At 41.8% G+C, this 20,887-nt stretch overlaps 1 protein-coding gene and 1 long non-coding RNA gene across 4 annotated transcripts in view; one reads left to right on the forward strand and one right to left on the reverse strand.

Annotated features, from left to right (window-relative positions):
* Positions 1-20,887, reverse strand: part of Dcbld2 (discoidin, CUB and LCCL domain containing 2) — a 66,053-nt gene that overhangs the window by 3,951 nt on the left and 41,215 nt on the right. For 2 of the 3 annotated variants that reach the window (XM_050148964.1, XM_050148966.1), the window contains 12 exons: positions 20,384-20,435; positions 17,489-17,561; positions 17,060-17,193; positions 14,675-14,715; positions 13,511-13,726; positions 12,733-12,857; positions 9,261-9,411; positions 8,251-8,331; positions 7,975-8,100; positions 4,384-4,477; positions 2,009-2,058; positions 853-990 (listed from right to left, as the gene is read on the reverse strand). In XM_050148964.1, the coding sequence (XP_050004921.1) occupies positions 853-990; positions 2,009-2,058; positions 4,384-4,477; positions 7,975-8,100; positions 8,251-8,331; positions 9,261-9,411; positions 12,733-12,857; positions 13,511-13,726; positions 14,675-14,715; positions 17,060-17,193; positions 17,489-17,561; positions 20,384-20,435 (1,281 nt within the window). The remainder of the gene's footprint in view (positions 1-852; positions 991-2,008; positions 2,059-4,383; positions 4,478-7,974; positions 8,101-8,250; positions 8,332-9,260; positions 9,412-12,732; positions 12,858-13,510; positions 13,727-14,674; positions 14,716-17,059; positions 17,194-17,488; positions 17,562-20,383; positions 20,436-20,887) is intronic. The other variant, XM_050148965.1, reaches the window with a different exon arrangement.
* LOC126505739 (uncharacterized) overlaps positions 2,065-20,887 on the forward strand; it is a 44,778-nt gene continuing 25,955 nt past the window's right edge. The window contains exons 1-7 of the long non-coding RNA XR_007592975.1: positions 2,065-2,507; positions 4,003-4,121; positions 4,213-4,285; positions 7,104-7,197; positions 7,875-7,946; positions 14,811-16,837; positions 19,973-20,143. This is a non-coding gene — a long non-coding RNA (uncharacterized lncRNA). The remainder of the gene's footprint in view (positions 2,508-4,002; positions 4,122-4,212; positions 4,286-7,103; positions 7,198-7,874; positions 7,947-14,810; positions 16,838-19,972; positions 20,144-20,887) is intronic.

Consider the following 20,887-nt stretch of genomic DNA (forward strand, 5'->3'; position numbering starts at 1 on the left):
AAGGCTTCATTTCTATCCTTTTGCATCAAGTATTTGTTCTTTAGACTCACAAGCAGTACCTGCACAGAAGTAGTGTTTTCTTAGTGGAGTAAGATTAGTCTCAGGAAACATCACCTCTTCTTCCCTTTGAAACTATCGGGAAATGCTTAGAATGGACATGTACGAGGACAGCAGGATGCGCTGTCTCTCAGCTTTTCCTGACCTTTTATTATTTTGCGTATTGGCATTCATTTGTCCATACGGAGGTAAGCGGTCAACAGTGAGCATTATTCCTTATGAGCCGTCCACCTTGTCTCTCACTGAGACCTGGGCTTGCCTATTTATTGGGCTAGCAAACCAACCCCCCCAGGCTAACAGATAGAATACCCAGGGTCTTTAGAAAGCAATGCTTCTGTTTTATGAACAAAATATCTAAGCAGAAATGATTTGTTCTCTCAAGGTTATCATTTGAAAAAGTTAACCTTCAGAACATAGTTTATCTTAAAATTTTTATGTGCATGAATGTTTGCCTACATGCATGTCTGTGTACCTTGTGTGTGCCTGGTGCCTACAGAGGTTGGAAGGAGTCTGATCACCCAGAACTAGAGTTACAGATGGTTGGGAGCCATGCATGTCTGTGTACCTTGTGTGTGCCTGGTGCCTACAGAGGTTGGAAGGAGTCTGATCACCCAGAACTAGAGTTACAGATGGTTGGGAATGGAACTCAGGTCCTCGGCAAGAACCACAAGTGCTCTTAAGTGCTGAGCTGTTTCTCCAGCCCCAGAACACAGATTATTCTTAAGATATGAAAAACATCAAACATACTGTAAATCCTAAAGTCCTTGGAGTGAGCGTAAGTGTTCCTAGTCTCACCTGCAGAATCAGCCTGGAGCACTGTGGTGACTTCTCTCGGGCTCAGGTGACTAACTTCACTATTGCTGTAGCGAACTGGCGTCTCCTCATGTTCCACGGATTTGGCAGGGAGAAACTGTTTCACGCCTTTCCACCAACCTTCATTGTGATTGTAAGCCAGGGACCAAGTGTTACTTACAGAGACCAGTTCTATAGAAACCAGGTTCATGTTTGTGGGGACTGTGCTGACAGAATGCCTAGCAGCAGTATCTACCCAATGTGCATGCAGAAACAAATCACTACTAATCCATGGGCAGACAGGGCCACCTCAGTGTTTTTAAAAAGTTTTTCTCAGAACCTCTCACTTTTTGGCTGTCCCTGGGCTGGACTGTTTAGCCAGTGGCCTGCTATACTCTGGTCATGGCATTGGCCTTTTCCCTAAGGGTTACATTAGGAAGGGGGCTTTTAGGAATTCAGATGACCAAGGCCTTCAGGGGTTCTTAAAGAACAGATCCCACTGGTGAGCAACATGGCAGACTCACATACATACACTGTTCCTAGGACTCCGGGTCTTGTTTGCTTTTATTTTGGGGGGGTTGTTTTTGAGATACGGTTTCTCTGTAGTCTTGATTATCCTGGAACTCTCTTTGTACATCAGTATGGCCTTGAACTCACAGAGATCCACTAGCCTCTGCCTCCAAGTGCTGGGATTAACACTGCCTGGCTGGTCTCCTCAAGAGGAGTAATCACAGGAAAAGACCAACTTTTCAGAGGAAAAGATAACGATGGGTGTTGCAAGAAATTTACATTTTCCCTTTAATCACTTTACAAACCAGATGGTGGGAGCATGTTAATTTTTTTCTAATAACTTGTTTATTTTTATTTCATGTGCATTGGTGTTTTATATGAATGTATGTCTGTATGAGAGTTCCCGAATCTCTGGAGCTGGAGTTACAGACAGTTATGAATCAACATGTGGGTGCTGGGAATTGAACCTGGGTCTTCTGGAAGAACAACCAGTGCTCTTAACCACTGAGCCATCTCTCCACTCCAGTAGAGCATGTTAGCTTCTAACTGAGGCGTCATCACTAAGGGTTGAGAACATCTTTCCACCACTATACCCAGTAGAGGAAAGATACCTCTCTGACTGGACGGAGAAGCTAAACTCACAAGTTACCTGCCCGATCCCAGTGCGGTAAGTCATAGGTGCCTTCAGTTTTTTTCTTTCTGAAAACAAAAATTAGAAAACAGTCAATCCTCTAGTAAAAATCTCCCAAAGGGTAGCACAGATACCAGTTATTAGTCAGGAGCATGTGGTCCTTTGGCACAGATAAATTTTGAGTCTCTCATACTCTTAACTGTATAGCTGTCCTCACCCAATCCCCAGCAAACACTGCTATCACTAGCAGTGACTGGTGGAGGGAGGAGAATGTTTCTGCAGGCCTGGAAGGTTCTACAGAGTCTGGGAGGAAGAAAAAGGCACAGGTGCAATGAATAAGACCATTCCCAGCCTAGTCCCGACCTCAGAATTCTCATTTGGCCTCATCAGGAGAACTGGTCTCTGCTAAGAATCACTATTTACTGAGAGCCCTTTTATACATAAGGAAATCGGCAGTGAAAGGACATTTCCTGATACAAGGAACAATCTCACTTGGACTGCGGAGATGGTTCCACAGGTAAGAGGTGCTTGCCATCAAGCCTGGGGACCTGACTGTGAACCCTGGAACCACAGGGTGCACAGAGAAAAACACATGCAGCATGGTATGTGTGTATCTGTTTACACAATATACAAACGTAAAGATCAAGCCAGATCAAATTCCAGCAAACAGAAGGGACGTGGTCATGAATTTCCAACCCCTCTGAAGAGCTGTTGACCTGAAGAGGGAGAATTAATTAGTTTTCTTCAAGGGTGTTGCCCCTGGTAGGTGGATGGCCACACACCCAAGAGTCGACAAACACTGATTAAGTTGGATAGGTGAGAACACAAAGTTGGGTGGGTATGGAATAAGGGGAGGGTGGATCTGGGAGGAATTGGGGTGGGGGGTGAGTATGATCACAATGTAATTATGCAATTCTCAATTAATAAAAATATTATAAAAAACCAAAAAGGAATTACTACTTAGAGCCGTTTACAGAGAAAGCCTAGCAAATGAAAGGCAATTGATAGAAAAACATGCAAATCTAATTAAACGCAAGTTAGTGTTTACAGGCAGGCCATGAGGAAAGCAGAAATTATTCTTCTTTACAATGAGGACACACATAGCTGTGTGATTTGTTGTTTAAGATCCTAAAGAGCTCCAGCCACTTACGTTGCCTGCTAGGATGTACAGATCTTATAGCAAGGGGTCAATACTTGGCACAAGGTCACACCAAATACAGTGTTGTTGAATGGATGACTAAAGGAAGTCATCTTCTTTCTCTATCAAGCCTGTCCCTCCTGCTGTTATCTCAACTCATGGCATCACTACTAGTCAAACTCCAAAAGCCAACGTCCTGCATCCTTCTGACACGCTGTAAAACAAGTGCTGGGCTGCACACCTGCTCGACCAACTGGCTTCAAAATTCATCTGAATGCCTCTTCTCACCTCTTTACTATTCACCTGACACAGACTTCACAAACTCTGCCACTTTCTACAGCCATCTGACTATAATCATTCCCTCAACACGAAATACTTTTCTAATCTATAGAACAAAACCCGAAAGCCCTTCGTGATCCAAGCTCAGAGTGCACTTCCACAGTTCCATCGGTACACCCCGATGCCAGGCTCATAGATGACTCAGTGCGTATCCTGCCTACCTTACTTAAACAACTCGCCCATTTTGGACTATTAACTGTGATAAGACCCAGTGCCTGTGTCTCTCCAGGATTCAGATGTTAGAATCCTAACCCCAAACGGTGATGGTGTTGGGAAGGGGGGTGCTAGGAGGGATCAGGTCATGACTGCATTGGAATAAGTATCCCTAGGAATGGCTGAAGGGAGCTTGTTCATCCCTCTACTGTCTGAACCACAAAGGGGTCTCTCGCTAGCCACTCATCTGCCAGCACCTCAGGTTCCAGTTCTCAGCCTCCAGAACTACAACAAGGAAATCTGATTTACAAACCACTTGTTTTATGGTATTTTCTTCTTGCAAACTGAACATTAACACATCTACTTTCTTTTATCTGAGTAGATCCTGTTTCTTTAAGCAAAACGTGAAGCTGCCCTTCCTGAAGAGAGGGTTTCAGGCTGACTCTCATGGTCTTCCCAGTACTTCATTTATATGGCCAAACATGAGTGTTTCTTATTTTGGTAAGCCAACTCTGCTAAACATGTTAGAGAGACCAGCGAGTCTAATTTTTTCAGTGTTACCAAATAGCTGTATGTTCATCTTAATGTATAGGTCAACAGGAACAGCGCAGACCTCGTTTATCATTGGAGCTCCACAGGAACTAACTGTCCTCGGAGATGAACAGGTGAACTGTACTGGACTTCCATTATTATATATATAGGATATGTTCCCCATCACTGCGTGTCTCCCAGGATCAATCATAGAAACAAGCTCGGTACTGACCTGTTTCTCCAATGCCACGCGCACACTAAAATGAGGATGAGCGTGGTGAGAGCCATGACCAGCACAGGAACAAGAACGGCAGCCAGTGCGACATCTGAAACCATGAAACAGAACAATCACATTAACAGTAAAGCAGAAATCACCACAGAAAAGAAATAGAAGCTGAGGCTTAGCATAGCAACACTTAATCTTAAATATCATTTATGAAACAAGGCTGGCCACCAATGGGTAACACAGGCTTGTGAACATGTCCTTCAGCATGCCCCCCAGGCCACCTCTACCTCTACCTCTGAACATGTCTGAAATAGATGCAGCATAGATTTTAAATTACCAAAAGTTGAAAGACAAATGATAAACCAGAAAAGCATCTTATGCATACATAGTAGAGTGTATGTTATAAGACACAAGTCAAAACCACGCAAAAAGTTCATGGTCAATTACCAACCCATCCAGAAAATACAAAGAAGCCTCAGATGCAAAGAACTACTATTGAAAACCAAGACAAGGTGCTACTTTTGCTTATGGCACTGGAGGCCATTAAAAAAAGAATGTGTATTTGTTGGAAAGGACAGCGGGGAGCAGGTTTGTTGATGAGAAAGAATATAAATACAGTATTTCTGATTGGTCTTTTGAGGCAGTATGTCTAAGAACCTATTAAGAATGGCCATTCCACATCAAGAATTTATTCTTGGGAAGACATCAAGTCAAAGATACATCTTCAAAGATGCCCAGAAGAGTGAAAACTGGAAGAAACCTGAATATCTAGTGAAGATCTGTACTATCTTCACAATAGATCAGAAAATAGCAACCAAAAATGATGTTATAATAAACATCTGTAGCTGTGGCCAGGTTACAGTGCAGGCATGCAAAGAAAGTAATCTGTACATAAACAGTCAGAAACACACTTGATGCTGGAGTGGGCAGGGACTTAGACATCACCTTCTCTCCTCATCTCATCCCACAGAAAATGGTCTGCTCAGAGCTACTTGGAATAGTAATTCTTTCCTCTTCCGCCAGTGAGCAGGACAGGGTAGCACGTGCCGACAGGTCACTGAGGGCTCAGAATGGACACTGTCTAACCCATAGCTTCTCCTTTACCCTCCACCATACTGTATGTAAGAAGGGAAGAACACACCACAGAAGGGAGCAGCAGGGGAGGGTGGAATAACATCAGGTACTTAGAAAGCAGATGCTTGGGTCCAGGTCCAGGGGAAGGGTTTCATCCTGGGTAGCACAGAAGACTTCCTTTATCAGTGCCTTAGACAGAGCATAGAGCAGAGTTAAGTGTGCAGGCTCCCCCAAAAGGGATTTTCCTTTTCATGGTTTCTGCCTTGAAAAGGTGGAGGGGATAAAGGGGCTGTGAGTGAAAAAGCTCTTGATGAAGCATTTGAGAATATGGGGAGTATTTAAAATAGTTTTAGTAGAGAACAAGCAGAAGAGCTCACTGGAAGTATCTGACCATGATATGATTTTCTCCATGAAATTAAGTGCAGGAAGAGAAAGAGGAGCAGGAGCAGTAGATGAAATAAAACCATGACCAAGGCCAGGAAGCACTCAGAAATCAGAAAAATGAATAAGCCTTTTCCTTACTGTTTTTAGAGCTGGAGGGAATGTCATAAGGTTTACATAACTAGTCTGATTAAAACCCAGACATTAAGACATCTGCCTAGACGCAGGAATAATGAAGTAGCAGCCTTGTAAAGACGAGGTCTTGAATTCAGTCTCCAGAAACCATGTTAAAAACACAAAAAAAGTAGGAGTGTTGGCATGTGCTTGTAATTCCAGCGTGGAGGAGGCAGAGAAAGACATATCTGGGAGGCCTGCTGGCCAGCAAGTTCCAGACCAGAAGGAGACCCTATCTTACAAAAAAGGTGGACAGAGTCTGAGGAACACATCTGAGATGCTTTTGTCTTCTTATGCAAGCACAATTTAGCTTAGACTTGAACAAAACATTGTACGTCTACATTGTTACCCGGAAGCTGGGTATGCTCAGCTGATTGCTCAGAGAACTCTGGTTTCTGACTAGCTTTTCCTATACTACAAGGAAGATGAAGACAGGCAAGAAGCTCATGGATGGAAAGCTGGAGAAAATAAGCTGAATTTAAGCAGATTTTTAGAAAATGAAAGTAGTTATTAAATTCTAGAAAGGAGCTGGTGGGATGCTACAGTGAAAGAAGTGACCTCCAAGTGGCCAGAGTGTCCTGACTGGAGAAGGAAGCATCAAGACGAAAGAAACCGACCACATCAAGGCTGGAAGCTTTTCCCACACGAGATTTCATATATAAGCAGAGAATGCGTGAGAAAAGCCAGTGGCACCAACAGGAGAGTGGGCACAGTTAGAGGTCCTATAAGGGCTGCATGCCGGATGCCCCAACAATTTTGAGGCTTTCCTTCGTTCAGCTCACCAACCCCACTTGCACTCCGGACATGTGGTTTCTTTCTTCATAAGCTGTCTCTCTACTTTTATTTCTAACCACGTGACCTGGTACAACCCTCGGTGTGGGGACATGAGTCTGAGGTCAGTCCAGTATCCTCTGAACCCAGAACCACAGCCTGGCGCCAAGCATGCTTTTCCTTCTTTCTCTCTCGGATGTTCTATGTTTCCCCGCCTCGGATGGTTGGGATGGGGTGGGGTGGGGTGTTTCTCAGTCTTTGAGGCCGTCTCCTCCTCTCCCCCACAGCTGCTCACCCTGCTTGCTTTCTCCTTTCCTCTCCTCCAGCTCCCTGACTCTGCGGCTGTGGAGATTGACAGCTCCCTGACTCTGCGGCTGTGGAGATTGACAGCTCGCTGCCCTGCTGCTTCCTTCTCATGAGGTACAAAAACCACCCTAGAGCCTGCACCTTTGTTAAGGAGACAGGAACTAGCAGGTCCCTAGTGACACTTTCTTCTCCACACTTTGCTGAAAATGAGTGGTTTTCACCAGTTAGCACTGGCAGTAATTCTCTGACACTGGTGCCTTTGTTTCTGAATTTAATGGACATTTTCCTTCTCAGCGAGTAGAAAGAATCATAGTGGTTTGTACACTGTAACACTGCAGTCATCACCGTCATACCACTTAGAAGCAATTCTAGTGCTTGAATGAATTATCAGGAACAAAACCCCAAAATTACAAATGTATAGAATGCAGAGGGCTTTTATTTTTTAGATTAGAATGCTACTTGAAATATTTTTTAAAAAGCATTTGTTTCTACTCAAAAGTTCTGTGTTTTTTTTTTTTCTTGCCTCTATTTGTAATTTAACACATAATATGGGTAAAAATGCTTGTTTGCTGCTGTGGCTTAATAATTTCTAGAAGTAATAAGTTTCTGAGCTTGAGAATCATGTGTTTAGTTGATGGGGGTCATGAGGGGACGCTTACAGAACAGCCCAGCACAACAGCTGAGTATCAGGCTTACACGAAACAGAGAACAGACCTAGGTTCTGTTCTGACCAAAGAACATGAGGGCTTTTCCCTAAGGAGAGAAGTTCATATTTATTTATTTTTTCTTAGATGAGCTGCAAAAGCTATAGGAAAAGTCAGTAAGCTGGAAACCCTGAGTTGAAGACAAGAAACCCCCATGAGGTAACCGAATCGCGCCTGGTCTGCCTACCTTTGGTTACATTGGGAGTTACGGTCGTATTTTTTATATCAGGAGTGGCAGTTGTCTGTGCTGTCTGTGCAGGAAGGTCATTCCTACTTCGAGGTTGAAGTACTTGAGTAAATTTAGGGGCACGACCTTGAAAAAAGTTTGGAGAAATCTTTATTTTTTATCATTAGCAACTTGATTACAGTAAGTTAATTTTTATAATGTTTTAGATATATTTATAGGACATTATGTCATAAATCCAGGGCATATCAAACTCATATATTAAAAGCATACATTTACCTAGTTTGGGATGAGCTGTTGTGTTCTTGAGGTTATTGCTGTTCCGAGGTGGAGGAGGCTGAGTAAGCTTTGGAAGACGGCCTTTAAAATGGTTCAGAAATGTTTATACATATTACTTTTAAAGAATAATAGTTTAAAAAGACTAACGTTAAACGGTCAGGTCATCAATTCCTAAATCATTTTTGCAGAGCAATTTTAAATCTCAGAATCCAGATGGATAAACTCTATATTAAATGTAGAAAAGCTAAGACTTTGCAGCTTTTAAATATTTATTAATAAACAACCTTAGGAGAATACTGGGGAGCAGAATGCTGTTGGACTCCATAGCAATAGTTCAATATGTGCCATCTTTAGTGCATTTAGTAAGTATGTATAGGCAGCCAACTACGTCAGGCACAGTGGTAGTTTTGTAGGACAGAAGAGCAAATGACAGCCAGGTGACAGTGGCCTTTAATCCCAGCACTTGGGAGGCAGAGATAGGAAGATCTCTGAGTTCAAGGCTAGCCTGATCTAGAAGGTGAGTTCCAGGACAGCCAGGGTTGTTACATAGAGAAACCTTGTCTTGAGAAACAAAATAAACAAACAAAAGAATATATAACATTAAATGTTATAAAATATTGAGTGAATTATTACAGTTTTTAATTACTTGAAAACCAAAGTTACTTATGCTAAGGCTGCTGCTCAAATCTCCAGTGTACATATCTCATCACACAAAAGCTGAAGATGAGTCTTTAAGACTAGAGTCGAAATATGATGCTGCCTTTTCAACTGCAGTTTTAAACTGATGATCAGGAAAACAAATTCCTACTAGAGAAAGGAGACTGACAGGTTTCTAATACAAAGAATGGTATCCAGCTGAAGTGACGGAGAGGGCCATTACTGGTCATCATGTCTGTGGACACGAACAGAAAGCCACAGTATCCCACGTGTGCAGTTACTAAGGGCCCGTGCAGCGGGAAATGCAGAAGGGGAAGCAGTGCAGACCACTGCTATGTGCGCTGACTCTTTACCTTTGAGAGCAAACTGACATCCAAGCAGTTCCACTTTCAGGGCAATTTTCTGTTGCCACTGGACAGGGTTCACTCTAATGAAACGTGCAATAATTGGTGGCAAAAAGTTATTACGAACATCCTTGTCATAATCTTTGTTTCCTTGAAATATCTTTAAAAAATAACAAAAATTGGTATTTTACATCAAAAGAGACCAGAACTGGACTGCTCCACTTAAGCATGTTCAACAACATCTGTAAAGTATGACAACAGAACAGACTGCTCAGAAAATGACTTCATTACAAACTGGAGAAACAGTTATTCAGAAGCTGCACAATTTCCACTGGAACTAATATGAGGGAAATACTAACACATCAACTATAAAAATGCTTTTAGGCTGGCTGAACAGGAGTGCTAACCCGGCAGCCTGGGAGAAGTTTCAAATGCAACAACACAGTTAATTGAATCAATAAACTATCAGCCCCAGTCCTTGTGAAATTAATAATTATTTAAACATATTGATTCTACTTGGAAAGTGAAAAACAGCCGACCCAACAAGGGCCTGGTCGCACTGTTCACTTGTGCACCATTTCCCTCTAGGCTGGACCTGAATGTAGACTGAGAAATGTAAACAAGCCTATGCCTCCACCTGGTGGACCTACTATAATATGGCATGCCCCATATCACAACCCAGTTCAGTACTTGTTGCTCATATGAAGTAGCAATAACCGAAACAGTGTTCCCGTCTATATGGTGACTGTAACTAAACAGCTAAAAATGTATTACATAAACCATCTTTAAGTAAAAACATGATTTAAAGTGACAGCTCATTCCCTTTCAAGCAAAAGTATTTTATACTCTATATAAATAAGAGCTGACTCTTATTTATAAAGAATTTTCATGTACTTGCCATAAATGATTCCCAAGGCAGGGCACAGAAAGCATGACTCATAGAATAACAGTGGCGAGCAGCAGGGAGCTGGCATGACTGAGTCCTCTACCTTAACCACAGGGCTGCACTAGCTAAGCAAGGCCTTGCTTTCCCCTTGTGCCAAATCAATGAGGTCCATTCAATTATAACCTAAGGTGAGAACACGCACATACTGGACATGCCAGCCCAAATATGATAACTATGTCTTCTGGGCCCATCCACAGGTAACTAAATTATATACTTTTAAAGATACATTAAGATCTATAACATTCTATAGGGTTTGCTCTGAGCTTCCAATAACCTCCACTTCTATAAACTTCTATGATTTCCTCAGATACTGCTCTGAAATAGAACAAAGGCAGAAACTGCAGTTTTGTTATTAGGGAACAGGAATTAACTGAAGCACCACTTTGGGACAAGACTAGGCTGGGCTATATGAGACCCTGTCTCAAAAGCAAAATGCTATAGTTGATCTACCAACATTTACTGAGAATCTGGTACACAGGGAGGTTTGTAAGAAGCCACCCGTAGGAAAAATAAAAGCAGAAATAAAAGCCTACTCATGGAGTCTGTCATATGGGGCATTATCTCTCACACACTCTCTCATCCCCCCCCCCAAATACACACAAAGATGTGTAATATAATGGAAGCAATAGATTATGAAAGTTTAGGAGATATATTGATCATGTTTTCTGGAAATAAAAGCAAATGTAGGCTTTGTATGTATGCAGACTTAAAAGATGTGTGAAAATAAACACATCGATTACCCAAAAATAGAGCACAACAGATTTCAGTGAGGAGAAAGAGTGCTGTTTGATGCAAATCAATGTAAGACATTCTCTGCTGTCTGTAATTGAGTGACAGGAGCTGGACCTCAGCCATAAACAACTGAGAAAATGGGAAAGTTCATGACGAACTCAAGACACTGGGCAACAGGAAGCAGAGGGTAGGTAAGAACCACAGAGAAGGAAAACAGACAAGGCGAGCCTTGCTCATCGGTGCCAACTGGTGAATTTCCAGGTTACAGGGCAAGAATATCCCATATAACCGGCTGCTCTATTGGTGGTGGAGACAGAGTGAGGGACCATGAGGCCAGCAGATATCTACAATTGCTGGCGTAGAGTTTAATGCATAGAGCAGGAAGCTGGAAAGGAACAGAATAACGACAGCAGGAATGGACCAGCTAGACAAAGGTTAGTAGGCTCTGCAAGGGGATTTCCCTTAAGCCCTCACCATACGCCAAGACACAGCTTAGAGTCCGAAAAAGAACCCCAGGGCCAGTAAACAATCTTAAAATGATTGTTTTAAGGCAGCAAAATACTCTACATCAGTAGTGCACACAATGGAGAAGTCTCATAATGCATGTGATGTTGTCTCAATGGTGTCTGGCAAGTTAGAACCCAAAGCTGCTCATTGCCTAGCAACTCTTTGAAAGTCAAGACCTGAAGAGAAAAACAAAAAACAAACAAACAAACAAAAAAACCCTGTTTTCTGACAGCTTAATTTCATCCCAGAATAAAGCTCAAACACATATAAAGAATTATGATAATAAAAGCATCCAGCAGCAATCAATGGCATAATAGCTGGCTTTGTGATATGTAGGATAGAGTTACTGGATAAGCACACCAAAAGAGTTATATGCTCAATGTTCCATGTACCTATGAAGAAAAACATGAAAGAAAAAATTAAAACTCAAGGTGAAAATAAAGAAGGGAAAATATAGTACTGGAGCTAAAAATGCATTAGATGGGGCTAAAAGGTCAGATACTGCAGAAAAAAGGCAATAGAAAGACAAAAAAGTAGGAAATCTCCAAGCTAAGTCATGGAGAGGTGGAAAGAAAAGAAAAAGACCAGAGCACCAGGGCCACTGTGAGGTTGCCTCCAGGGATTAGGAAATATGCATGGGGAGAAGAACTGAAGGGACACACTGCACTTCTCACTGAAAGAAAAGGCCATCTTCACCTTCCTTGGGGATAGAGATTCCTCCTCTTAAAGATTCTCTCAATGATCACAGCCCAGAAACCAGGGAGTGGGACAAACACCCGGGTGAGACACTTCTACCTCCTCTTCCACTTTCTCACCTGCTTGGCCAGTTCCAGTAGCTCCACAATCTTTTGCTAAGGCAGAAATATCTAAGTATCACAGAAATTAAGAAAATTCTGCACGTAGGAAAAGCTATTTTTACTGACACAGACAGTGAGGTAACCTCACAATGGCCTTTCGATCTTTAGTGTTCTTTAGCTTTTGGCTCTAACTCCCTTCCCTCTTGTCTGTAGTTGAAATCTGAGAAGGAAGTCAAGACTCCATCATTTGATAAACTTTAGAAAGACAAGAAACTGAATGTAACTGTTTAGAAGTTCTTACTCTAGTAGCCAAAATATTTAGATAAAAATTCAGTAACAAACATCAGTACTTATACAATCACAAAGACCATATTTATAAGGTGAAGACAGTAACAAACAGTACCTAGAATACCCAGAAGAGAGCAGTGTAAGACATGCTATGAACATATTTAAGTCTGAACTAGAGAGCTTCCGTAACTCCAGCCAAGGCCCACTTTACCTTGTCCTGCTCCACACCAGGCTCTCTGTATACAGTCCATTTCTGCCCGTCGTCACTGTACAGAACTCTATAGGCAGACACATAGTAATTGTGTTCGACCATGGTAGATCCAGTGGTTACAATACCTGGGAACAAAGAGTTGCTTTCATCAGTGCACAGGCAGAGACTCCCAAAGTCAGCAATAAACACCTGCGATGCACCCTGCGAGTATTCCTGTCGGTGGCTTATTTCCAACTCTGTGGGCAGTTTTCATCCTAACAGCTACCAAGTCCCGGCTTTGCTCCTTTGGAGACAGGAAGAATTATGGGCACGCGTGAGGGAAGAACTACCGTGCCTTTGCCGCTTGTATTCATACCGTTCTGGGAAAGAACATCAAGCGCGATGACGGGTATCTTCAGCCTAAGTCTCTAGAGCGATCTCAATCACCCTGATGGCCACTGAACTCAGCACATGTGGAACCTAAGTTTCTTCTAGCACTTTCGATGCACTCTCCTTAGCTACCAATTCCTTAATGACTGTAAGAGCTCTCAAAACTCACCTAACTAAAACTCTACCTTAAAAGGATCATATTAAAAATAAAATAGAACTACTAAAAATTAAATGCAAATTCTGCTTTTGGCAAAATTTATGAAAGCATCCCCAGCAACATTAATACCCGTGGAGAAAACTGAAGCGCAAGCTTTATAATTTTCAGTGACCTAATTTCCAAAAATTTCAGCTGTCGTGGGGTTTCCAAATAAAAGCCGTGCTGGTGTGCTGCAGAGAGCACGTCTCTCACCTGTTATCTTCTTCTCCTTATTCAGGTCGATTTGCAGCCACTGATGCTCATCCGTGGCAAAAGCAGCCCACGGAGGCCCAGATTTTCTCAGCCTGGCCTTCTCCGGTTTCCAGCTGTGCTCCTGCCCCATGTGGTCAGTCCACTCCAGCACAGATGATGCGGTTATCTGGGGGTCGGCAATCACCCCAGATTCCATCCCCAGAGTCCCATAACAGCCTGAAGTAGAGAGGAAAACCCATTTGGTTTCTAGAAGTAAATTTGAGATCTCTATTGCAGTGCTTCTAGAGACTTGTGACCGCACAACCAGGCAGCTGCTTCCTGGGCCTTGGCCTCTGTGTCCCACCAGAAACCTACAAACCTACGCTTGCCCCTTGCTGTCTACAGGGGACCAGTTCTGAACAGCCCATGCTCCCTGGCAGTCACTAAAACCTGCAAATGCTCAAGTCTTTTATATAGAATGTGATAGTACGAGCACATAGTGTGCTATCTGTCAACTTTAAGTCACCTCTGGGCTACATACAATGCGAAAGAAAATATAAATTGAATGAATATAATTGTAACACTATATCGCTTAGGGAAAAACAACGTGGGGAAAATTTCTGTGCATGTACCTAGCACAGAAACAAGATTTTCTCTATATCTTTCCAATCTGTAGGTGTGAAAGCCATGGATTTGAGGGTCGACTAGATATATTTTCAAGCATTAGCTGTTAAGTCTGCAGAGCTACACTATCCTGTCTCTGCGGTGCCCAGCAGGTGAAAAGGCAACTTCTTCCTGGACCTCTCATAGGTTTTATTCAGTGGCATATCTTGTTGTAAAGCCTTCCCCATCTGACTTCAAACTTTCAGACAAATGGAATGAATTAATTCTTTCTTCAGACAAAATCTTTGTTTGTTTTTCGATACAGGGTTTCTCTGTGTAGCTCTAGAGCGAACTCACAGAGATCCACCTGCCTCTGCCTCCCAAGTGCTGGGATTAAAGGCATGAGCCACCACCGCCCGGCTAGCCTACCCTTCATATAATTAGGTCCTTATTTTCCTCATGCTCTCCTTGAAAGCGAAGGAGAAAGAATAAACAGTTCAGCAGTTACTGGGTGCCTGATGGTGCTCAAAATAACATGAGCTATGACACAAAGGTGATGGCCCGAGTGCATGGAAGGCTTACCACTTGTCTTAAATGTAAACAGACTCGGAGACAAATAGCCCCTGAAAGAGAGAAAGGGTCTCATGTGATACTCAGTTAGCATGTAGCTTCCCTGTATTAATCACAGTGAAATGTTAATTTCTCCTATTGATTAAAGGGCTAAGAAGAATCCATGACTACAAATCAAACAACATGCATTTTAAAAAGCTTCTTTTTCCCTGAGGAAGACAACCTGTGAAATTACCACAAACAACTTTTTCTGTAAGTCCGGCTAGCATCTAGGTTCACAGGCGACTGTACAAATATGCCGTGTAACCTTTAATTCTTATTTTATTCCTTTCTCATGAAATAAATACATAAAACTTTTATTCTCTTTAATTCTGTGAAAGAACATGAAAAGGGGGAATTTCAGAGAATGAGGTGAGACTCAAGCATCCTCATAAGCACACAAGAGTTGGCTACTAGTAAAGAGACTGCATTTTCCTTAGAGAAAATCAGCACGTCTGAGGTGAACTGTCGCATCCATCACATCTGGACTTCAAAGGAATGGGTAGGATGGGTGAGCTGATAAGGACAGAAGGGTCAGACAAGAGAAAAACTTGCCTCTTACAGAATAAAAGAACACGTACGACTCCACGAGACCTGGAGGATGTTCAGTTACGCTCCTCTCTTAACACAATGCTCAAATGGTCACAAGAGGATGCAAATTATTATTATTATTATTATTATTATTATTATTATTTTGAGATAGGATGTCTCTCATTAGCCTATGCTGGCCTTGAATTCACTAAATAGCTCAACTTGACTGTAAACTCTGGATTTTCTTGCTTCCCCTGTCTAAGCCTGGGAACTGAAGCATGCGACACCATGCCCATCTTGTGTTCCATCAGAAACCTACAAACATGCAGCTGTCCCTTGTGTCTGAGGAGACCAGTTCCAGGACATCCTATACTCCCTGGCAGATAGCAAAATCTGCAAATGTTTAAATATCTTATACAAAATGGCACAATAATAGTACATAACCTACTATCTGTCAACTTGACGTCATCCCTGGGTTACTTACAATGCCAAAGAAAATATATTTTTTTTAACATATGAAAGGGAAACTACACATGCCTCCAAACTCTAAGGGTAGAACACAGGAAAGAATGAAAGGATGTGCATAAAATAATGTAACAGAAAAAGGGAGAGAGCAAGCCACTTTTGCCTGGAAACAGGCTAAGAATGTTTTCTATGCAATTAAAAGGCTGTGGATAAAATAAACAAAAAAGCATTAGTGGAGGAGACATGTTTTGTTTGTTTTTGGAGACAGGGTTTCATTTTGTAGTCCAAGTTGGCGTCAAACTCACAGCCTCTAGCAATGCGGGCACATGCCTGCATGCCTGGCTACTAGGTGGCCTTTCACAGACAAGTTTGCTGGTACTATGTCATGTCCTGTGTAAGGACCATGCTCTTTCCTTCTGAAAGGAACCTGTCTGCAGAACTAAGCACAGGGAAGACGCCAGATTTTAGAAGCAGACTGCAAATACTGCATTTTTATTTACTGTTTCAATTGGTCCTGATTTGGATGTCTTGTCTTTGCTTTACAAAATACCTGAATACTGTAGAGACCAAGAGAATCCATATTTATTACTCTTCTGTAAGGAGGACTTTTACAATACTCCTGCTTTATGTCGAAATCTATTTCTAGTAACTATTTTAGTTAGCCATGGTCCAGTCTGGACTGGACAAACTACAAGGACTATGGTTTCATATTCTGAATCTATTTATTTATTTATTTATTTATTTATTTATTTATTTATTTTGAGACAGGGTTTCTCTGTGGCTTTTGAGCCTGTTCTGGAACCAGCTCTTGTAGACCAGGCTGGCCTTGCACTCACAGAGATCCGCCTGCCTCTCCCGAGTGCCAGGATTAAAGGTGTGCACCATCACTGGGCATCTTCTGAATTTTATCTTCAAAGAACTTATGACCTTGTCCACAAACTCCTAGACTCCTGTTCCAGATGGTTTCAAAGCCGAGAAAAGCAGCAGCACTCACAAACCCTGGTGCAGCAGAAAAAGGCAAGCAGTGCAGAGCAAGCGAGCCACTGGGAAGAACACCTCCACCCTGCTGGACTGCACTATAGCCTGTGTGTGCAGGGAGCTCCAGGTTTCCGGTTTCTGTGAGCTATCACCCACGCTGAGGTGAGCTTTGCTAATGTCGCTCTTTTGACTACTTCTTGTTCCTGTAAGGAACCTGTCATCCTATTCCTGTAAGAACCCCTCCCAAAACTCACTGGTTCACCACACTGGACTATGGTGCTGTCACTGGTTGTCTCTCTGATGGATATCTGTTATGTCACCCTGGAATAGTGTCATACAACTCCACCCCCCAGCATACTTACTACAAAGAATATATGCACTTACACCACGGAAGTGACATTGTTGGCCAAGGAGCTTTCATAGTACGGGGTGCCTTTGCTAATCACAACACTGATCTGGCCACCCAGGACATTTGACACTACTCCTGCATGGATTCCAGCCATGCACAGTGGCGAAGACTTGAAAAACAAACAAAAAAAAAAAAAACAAAAAACAAAATTAAATGAACTTTTCTTCTTATCATTCATAAAGAAGATACCTGTACTTTTTCAAGAATTTAGCTGATATGGCAGATTTTCAGAAACAAGTTATTGAAACAAATACACTTTTAGTAGAAGAGTTAGGTTTTACTACAAAGGCATCATTTCTAACACACGAAAAGACAGAGACATATAATATATATTATCTTGGGAGCATCTCTGAGTTTAAAATAACAGTGTACACAGCAGTGAAGGAAATCTGTATTCAACTTACATCTCTGTATCCATGAGGAATTGTTCCAGATATTTCAGCAAAAGGGAGCAGGCAGCCAGCTGGGCAGAATTTACTGAGAAGGCAAACAAGTGAAAGATGACGGAATGCTTACTTCCTGTGGGAAACACCCCAAGGAGAAATCCTATACACTCCATACATGCTGAGTCCATGCAGTGTGGAGCAACATGAAGCCAACCCTATGAAAAAGCCCACTCACACTTTCTTCGACCCACACACAGTGAAGGTACTGACAAAAATGTTCTCGCAGCCTACAACTCCTCAACTATTTTACTTCGTCACGAGCAGTAGATCTCTTTCTACTCTAAGACCTATCCACCATGCCCCTCAGGTTTATATGAATGTCCACTATGTTGCCCGATGAGGTCTGTGACTTATGAATGCTAACCAAATAAGATATGGTACTTCCATCTGAATCCATACTCAAATGATGGAAGAAGACATTCATTGAGCACTTACACAGATGTTTGGGATGGGGAGAGGATTTTTAAATGACTGAGAGAATGATTATCTAATAAAATACATACATCCAGAAATTTTGCTATGCCTGAGGGAGCACCCCAAAGGTGTAATCCACACAACCATCTCATGTAGGAGGTACTTTTATTGCTATTGTTTCCATTTTATAGACAAGGAAAGTAAAAAATTGTGTGCCTAAGTCACAAAACTAGGTTCCTCTTACACAGGGCTTAGTATTGCTTATTTGAGCTGGCAGATGTCACTGAAGTAAGTCACTGATCGAAATCCACACCGGAAGCTAGGAAGAGCATGGCTCTGAGACAGGATGCTCTGCTGTGAGTACAAGGAGAGGGCAGGATCCAGATCCTGTAGAAACCTTGTGGGCTGTGAAGTAGGGGATGCATCTTCAAATCAAAATAGGAAGCCAGGAAAGGACTGTGACAACTTACACATGCAACTCAGTGAGTAACGTTTTCGAAAGGTTATTCTTGCTTCTAGGAAGGCACAAGATTATAGGGACTCATGAGTGATAGCTAGGGGACACAAGGAAGACAGCACGTAGTTCAGGAGGTGTGATGAGAGCTCATATGTGGGGGTGACAACAGAGCTGGAAACTAGAGGGAACCCAGCTGACCCTTCTACCATGTCATCCAGGACATACTGAACAACACTGAAGCAGCATGTTTTCCACAGAAATATCAGTCTTTTATGTGCATATGTGTTTACGTGTTTGTGTGCATGAGTATGAATGCATGCTCATTTGTGTGTAGAGGATGGAGTGAACATCAGGTACATTCCCCAATATTTCTTCGCCTTAGGTTTTGGAGATAGATACTCTCCCTAGACCTAGGATTCTAACTCACCAGCTAGGCTAGGCTGGCTGATTGATGCTGAGTCTCAGAGGTTCTCCTGCCTCTACCTCCCCAGCACTGGCATTACAGAAGTGTGCAGCCATGCCTGGGTTTTATGTAGGTTCTGGGACACTGAATTCAAGTCCTTATACTTGAGTTTTAATGGCTCTACTCACTGAGCCTCTCCCGAGCCACGGAGCCATTCCTAAAAATAAAATGAAGGTTCTTTAGGGGAGTGCCAGTACAGTGGAAATTAGGGTTCTGCTTTGCAGTGAGGAACATATGCTGTGTACACAGACAAGACTGACGTGTGACTAACAGAAGAAAGTCAACCAAGGTTAGAAACGGGAAATCAAGAAGTCAGTTCTTGTCCAAGCACAAGAAAAAGGCATAAAGCAGAGATATTATAGGAAATTGATGAGAAAAAACATTAAGAACCCTATTATAGTCTCTGTCAGTTTGCCTGCCTATCTATCTATCTATCTATCTATCAATCATATATCTACCTATATCATCTATCTATAGATCATCTATCTATCTATCTACCTACCTATCTATCAATCATATATCTACCTATACCATCTATCTATAGATCATCTATCTATCTATCTATCTATCTATCTATCATTTATCTATCATATATCTACCTATATCATCTATCTATTGATCATCTATCTATCTATCTATCTATCTATCTATCTATCATTAATCTATCATATATCTACCTATATCATCTATCTATTGATCATCTATCGATTCCTACTATCATCTATGTCTGTCTGTATCCATCTATCATCTATATATGAATGTATCTATTATGTATGCATATATCTATCTATCTGTCTAGCCTTAGCCTATCTGAAGAACAGTTGATGGAGGCTGAGAGAGGGAGAGTTACTCATCTTTGGGGATCTGGCCACTAGTCTGCTGCTTATGTCCCAGAGGATGGCCACTCACCCATGAGCATACAGGCAAGCTCAATGACAATTAAAAGAAGATATGAAGCTGGGAGGGAGATGGGATGGAGGACACTCAGCAAGTTCAAGGACAGTAGTGGTGGATGGGTATTACCAATATATATTGTATAAATGTATGATACCTTCAAAGGATAAAATAGCAAAATGATATGGAGAATGAACAGCTTTTCCATTTTTAGGAGCAGCACTGTCAGATTTAAGAGACTGCTCGATCTTCAGAACATCCTACTAGTTACCTTGAACCATGGCACCTGGATGCAGCGGAGGTGGATCCTGAGTTCTAGGCCACTTGGAACCACACAGTGAGACCCTGCCTCATACACTTCTACATAAAAAGAAAAAAATAAAAGGTATATTCCTGTTTTGGAGATCTAACCATTACAGTTAAAGTAAAATTTAAACAGGGCAACCGGACGACTTTAAATAAGCATGGTTTGCTGCAGTCTTCATCAATGCCTAGCTATGCATCACACTTTATACAGAGCCTGCTCTCTAAAGGAATGGGAGTGAAGAGGTGTGCTGGAGCACGCACACACACGCACACACACGCACACACATATACACACACAAGCATACGTGCAAGCTCATACCTGAACTCAGGTTCCGAAATTTTAGTTATGTTATCCAAACAAGTGATTAAATCTAGAAAAAAAATTAAAAAACTATTTAATAAGACTTATTAATTTCATCAAAATGCTATAATGCTGTAAAATAGTATAAAACTGTATTCCTCTAAATTTCAAAATATGACTACCTATAACTTCACAAATTTTGTTAAACCGTTTCTCTTATTTGATGTATCCACTTCTGGAGCTGTTTTCCTTAATACTGCTGTTTAATATATCACGTCCTGAAGTCACAGATCATGTGTAGTACATAGAGAAGTAGAATTTATATATTCCTTAGTGGTTCTATAAAATATGGCCCTCACAACACAGAGAAAAATATTTATTAATTATTATGACTAAAAATGACCTTATTCTGCTTATAAACAGAAAAAAAAACTAATGACAAAAAGAAGTAAGTTAATTCTAGAGCTCTAGTTTTTATTCAAAGTCTCATCAGTCCACAGATGGGACCAGCAGTATCCACAT

The sequence above is a fragment of the Alexandromys fortis genome, unplaced genomic scaffold (genome assembly GCF_014885135.2).
Source record: "Alexandromys fortis isolate MF-2015 unplaced genomic scaffold, M_Fortis_MF-2015_v1.1 scaffold_4, whole genome shotgun sequence".
Taxonomy (NCBI): domain Eukaryota; kingdom Metazoa; phylum Chordata; class Mammalia; order Rodentia; family Cricetidae; genus Alexandromys; species Alexandromys fortis.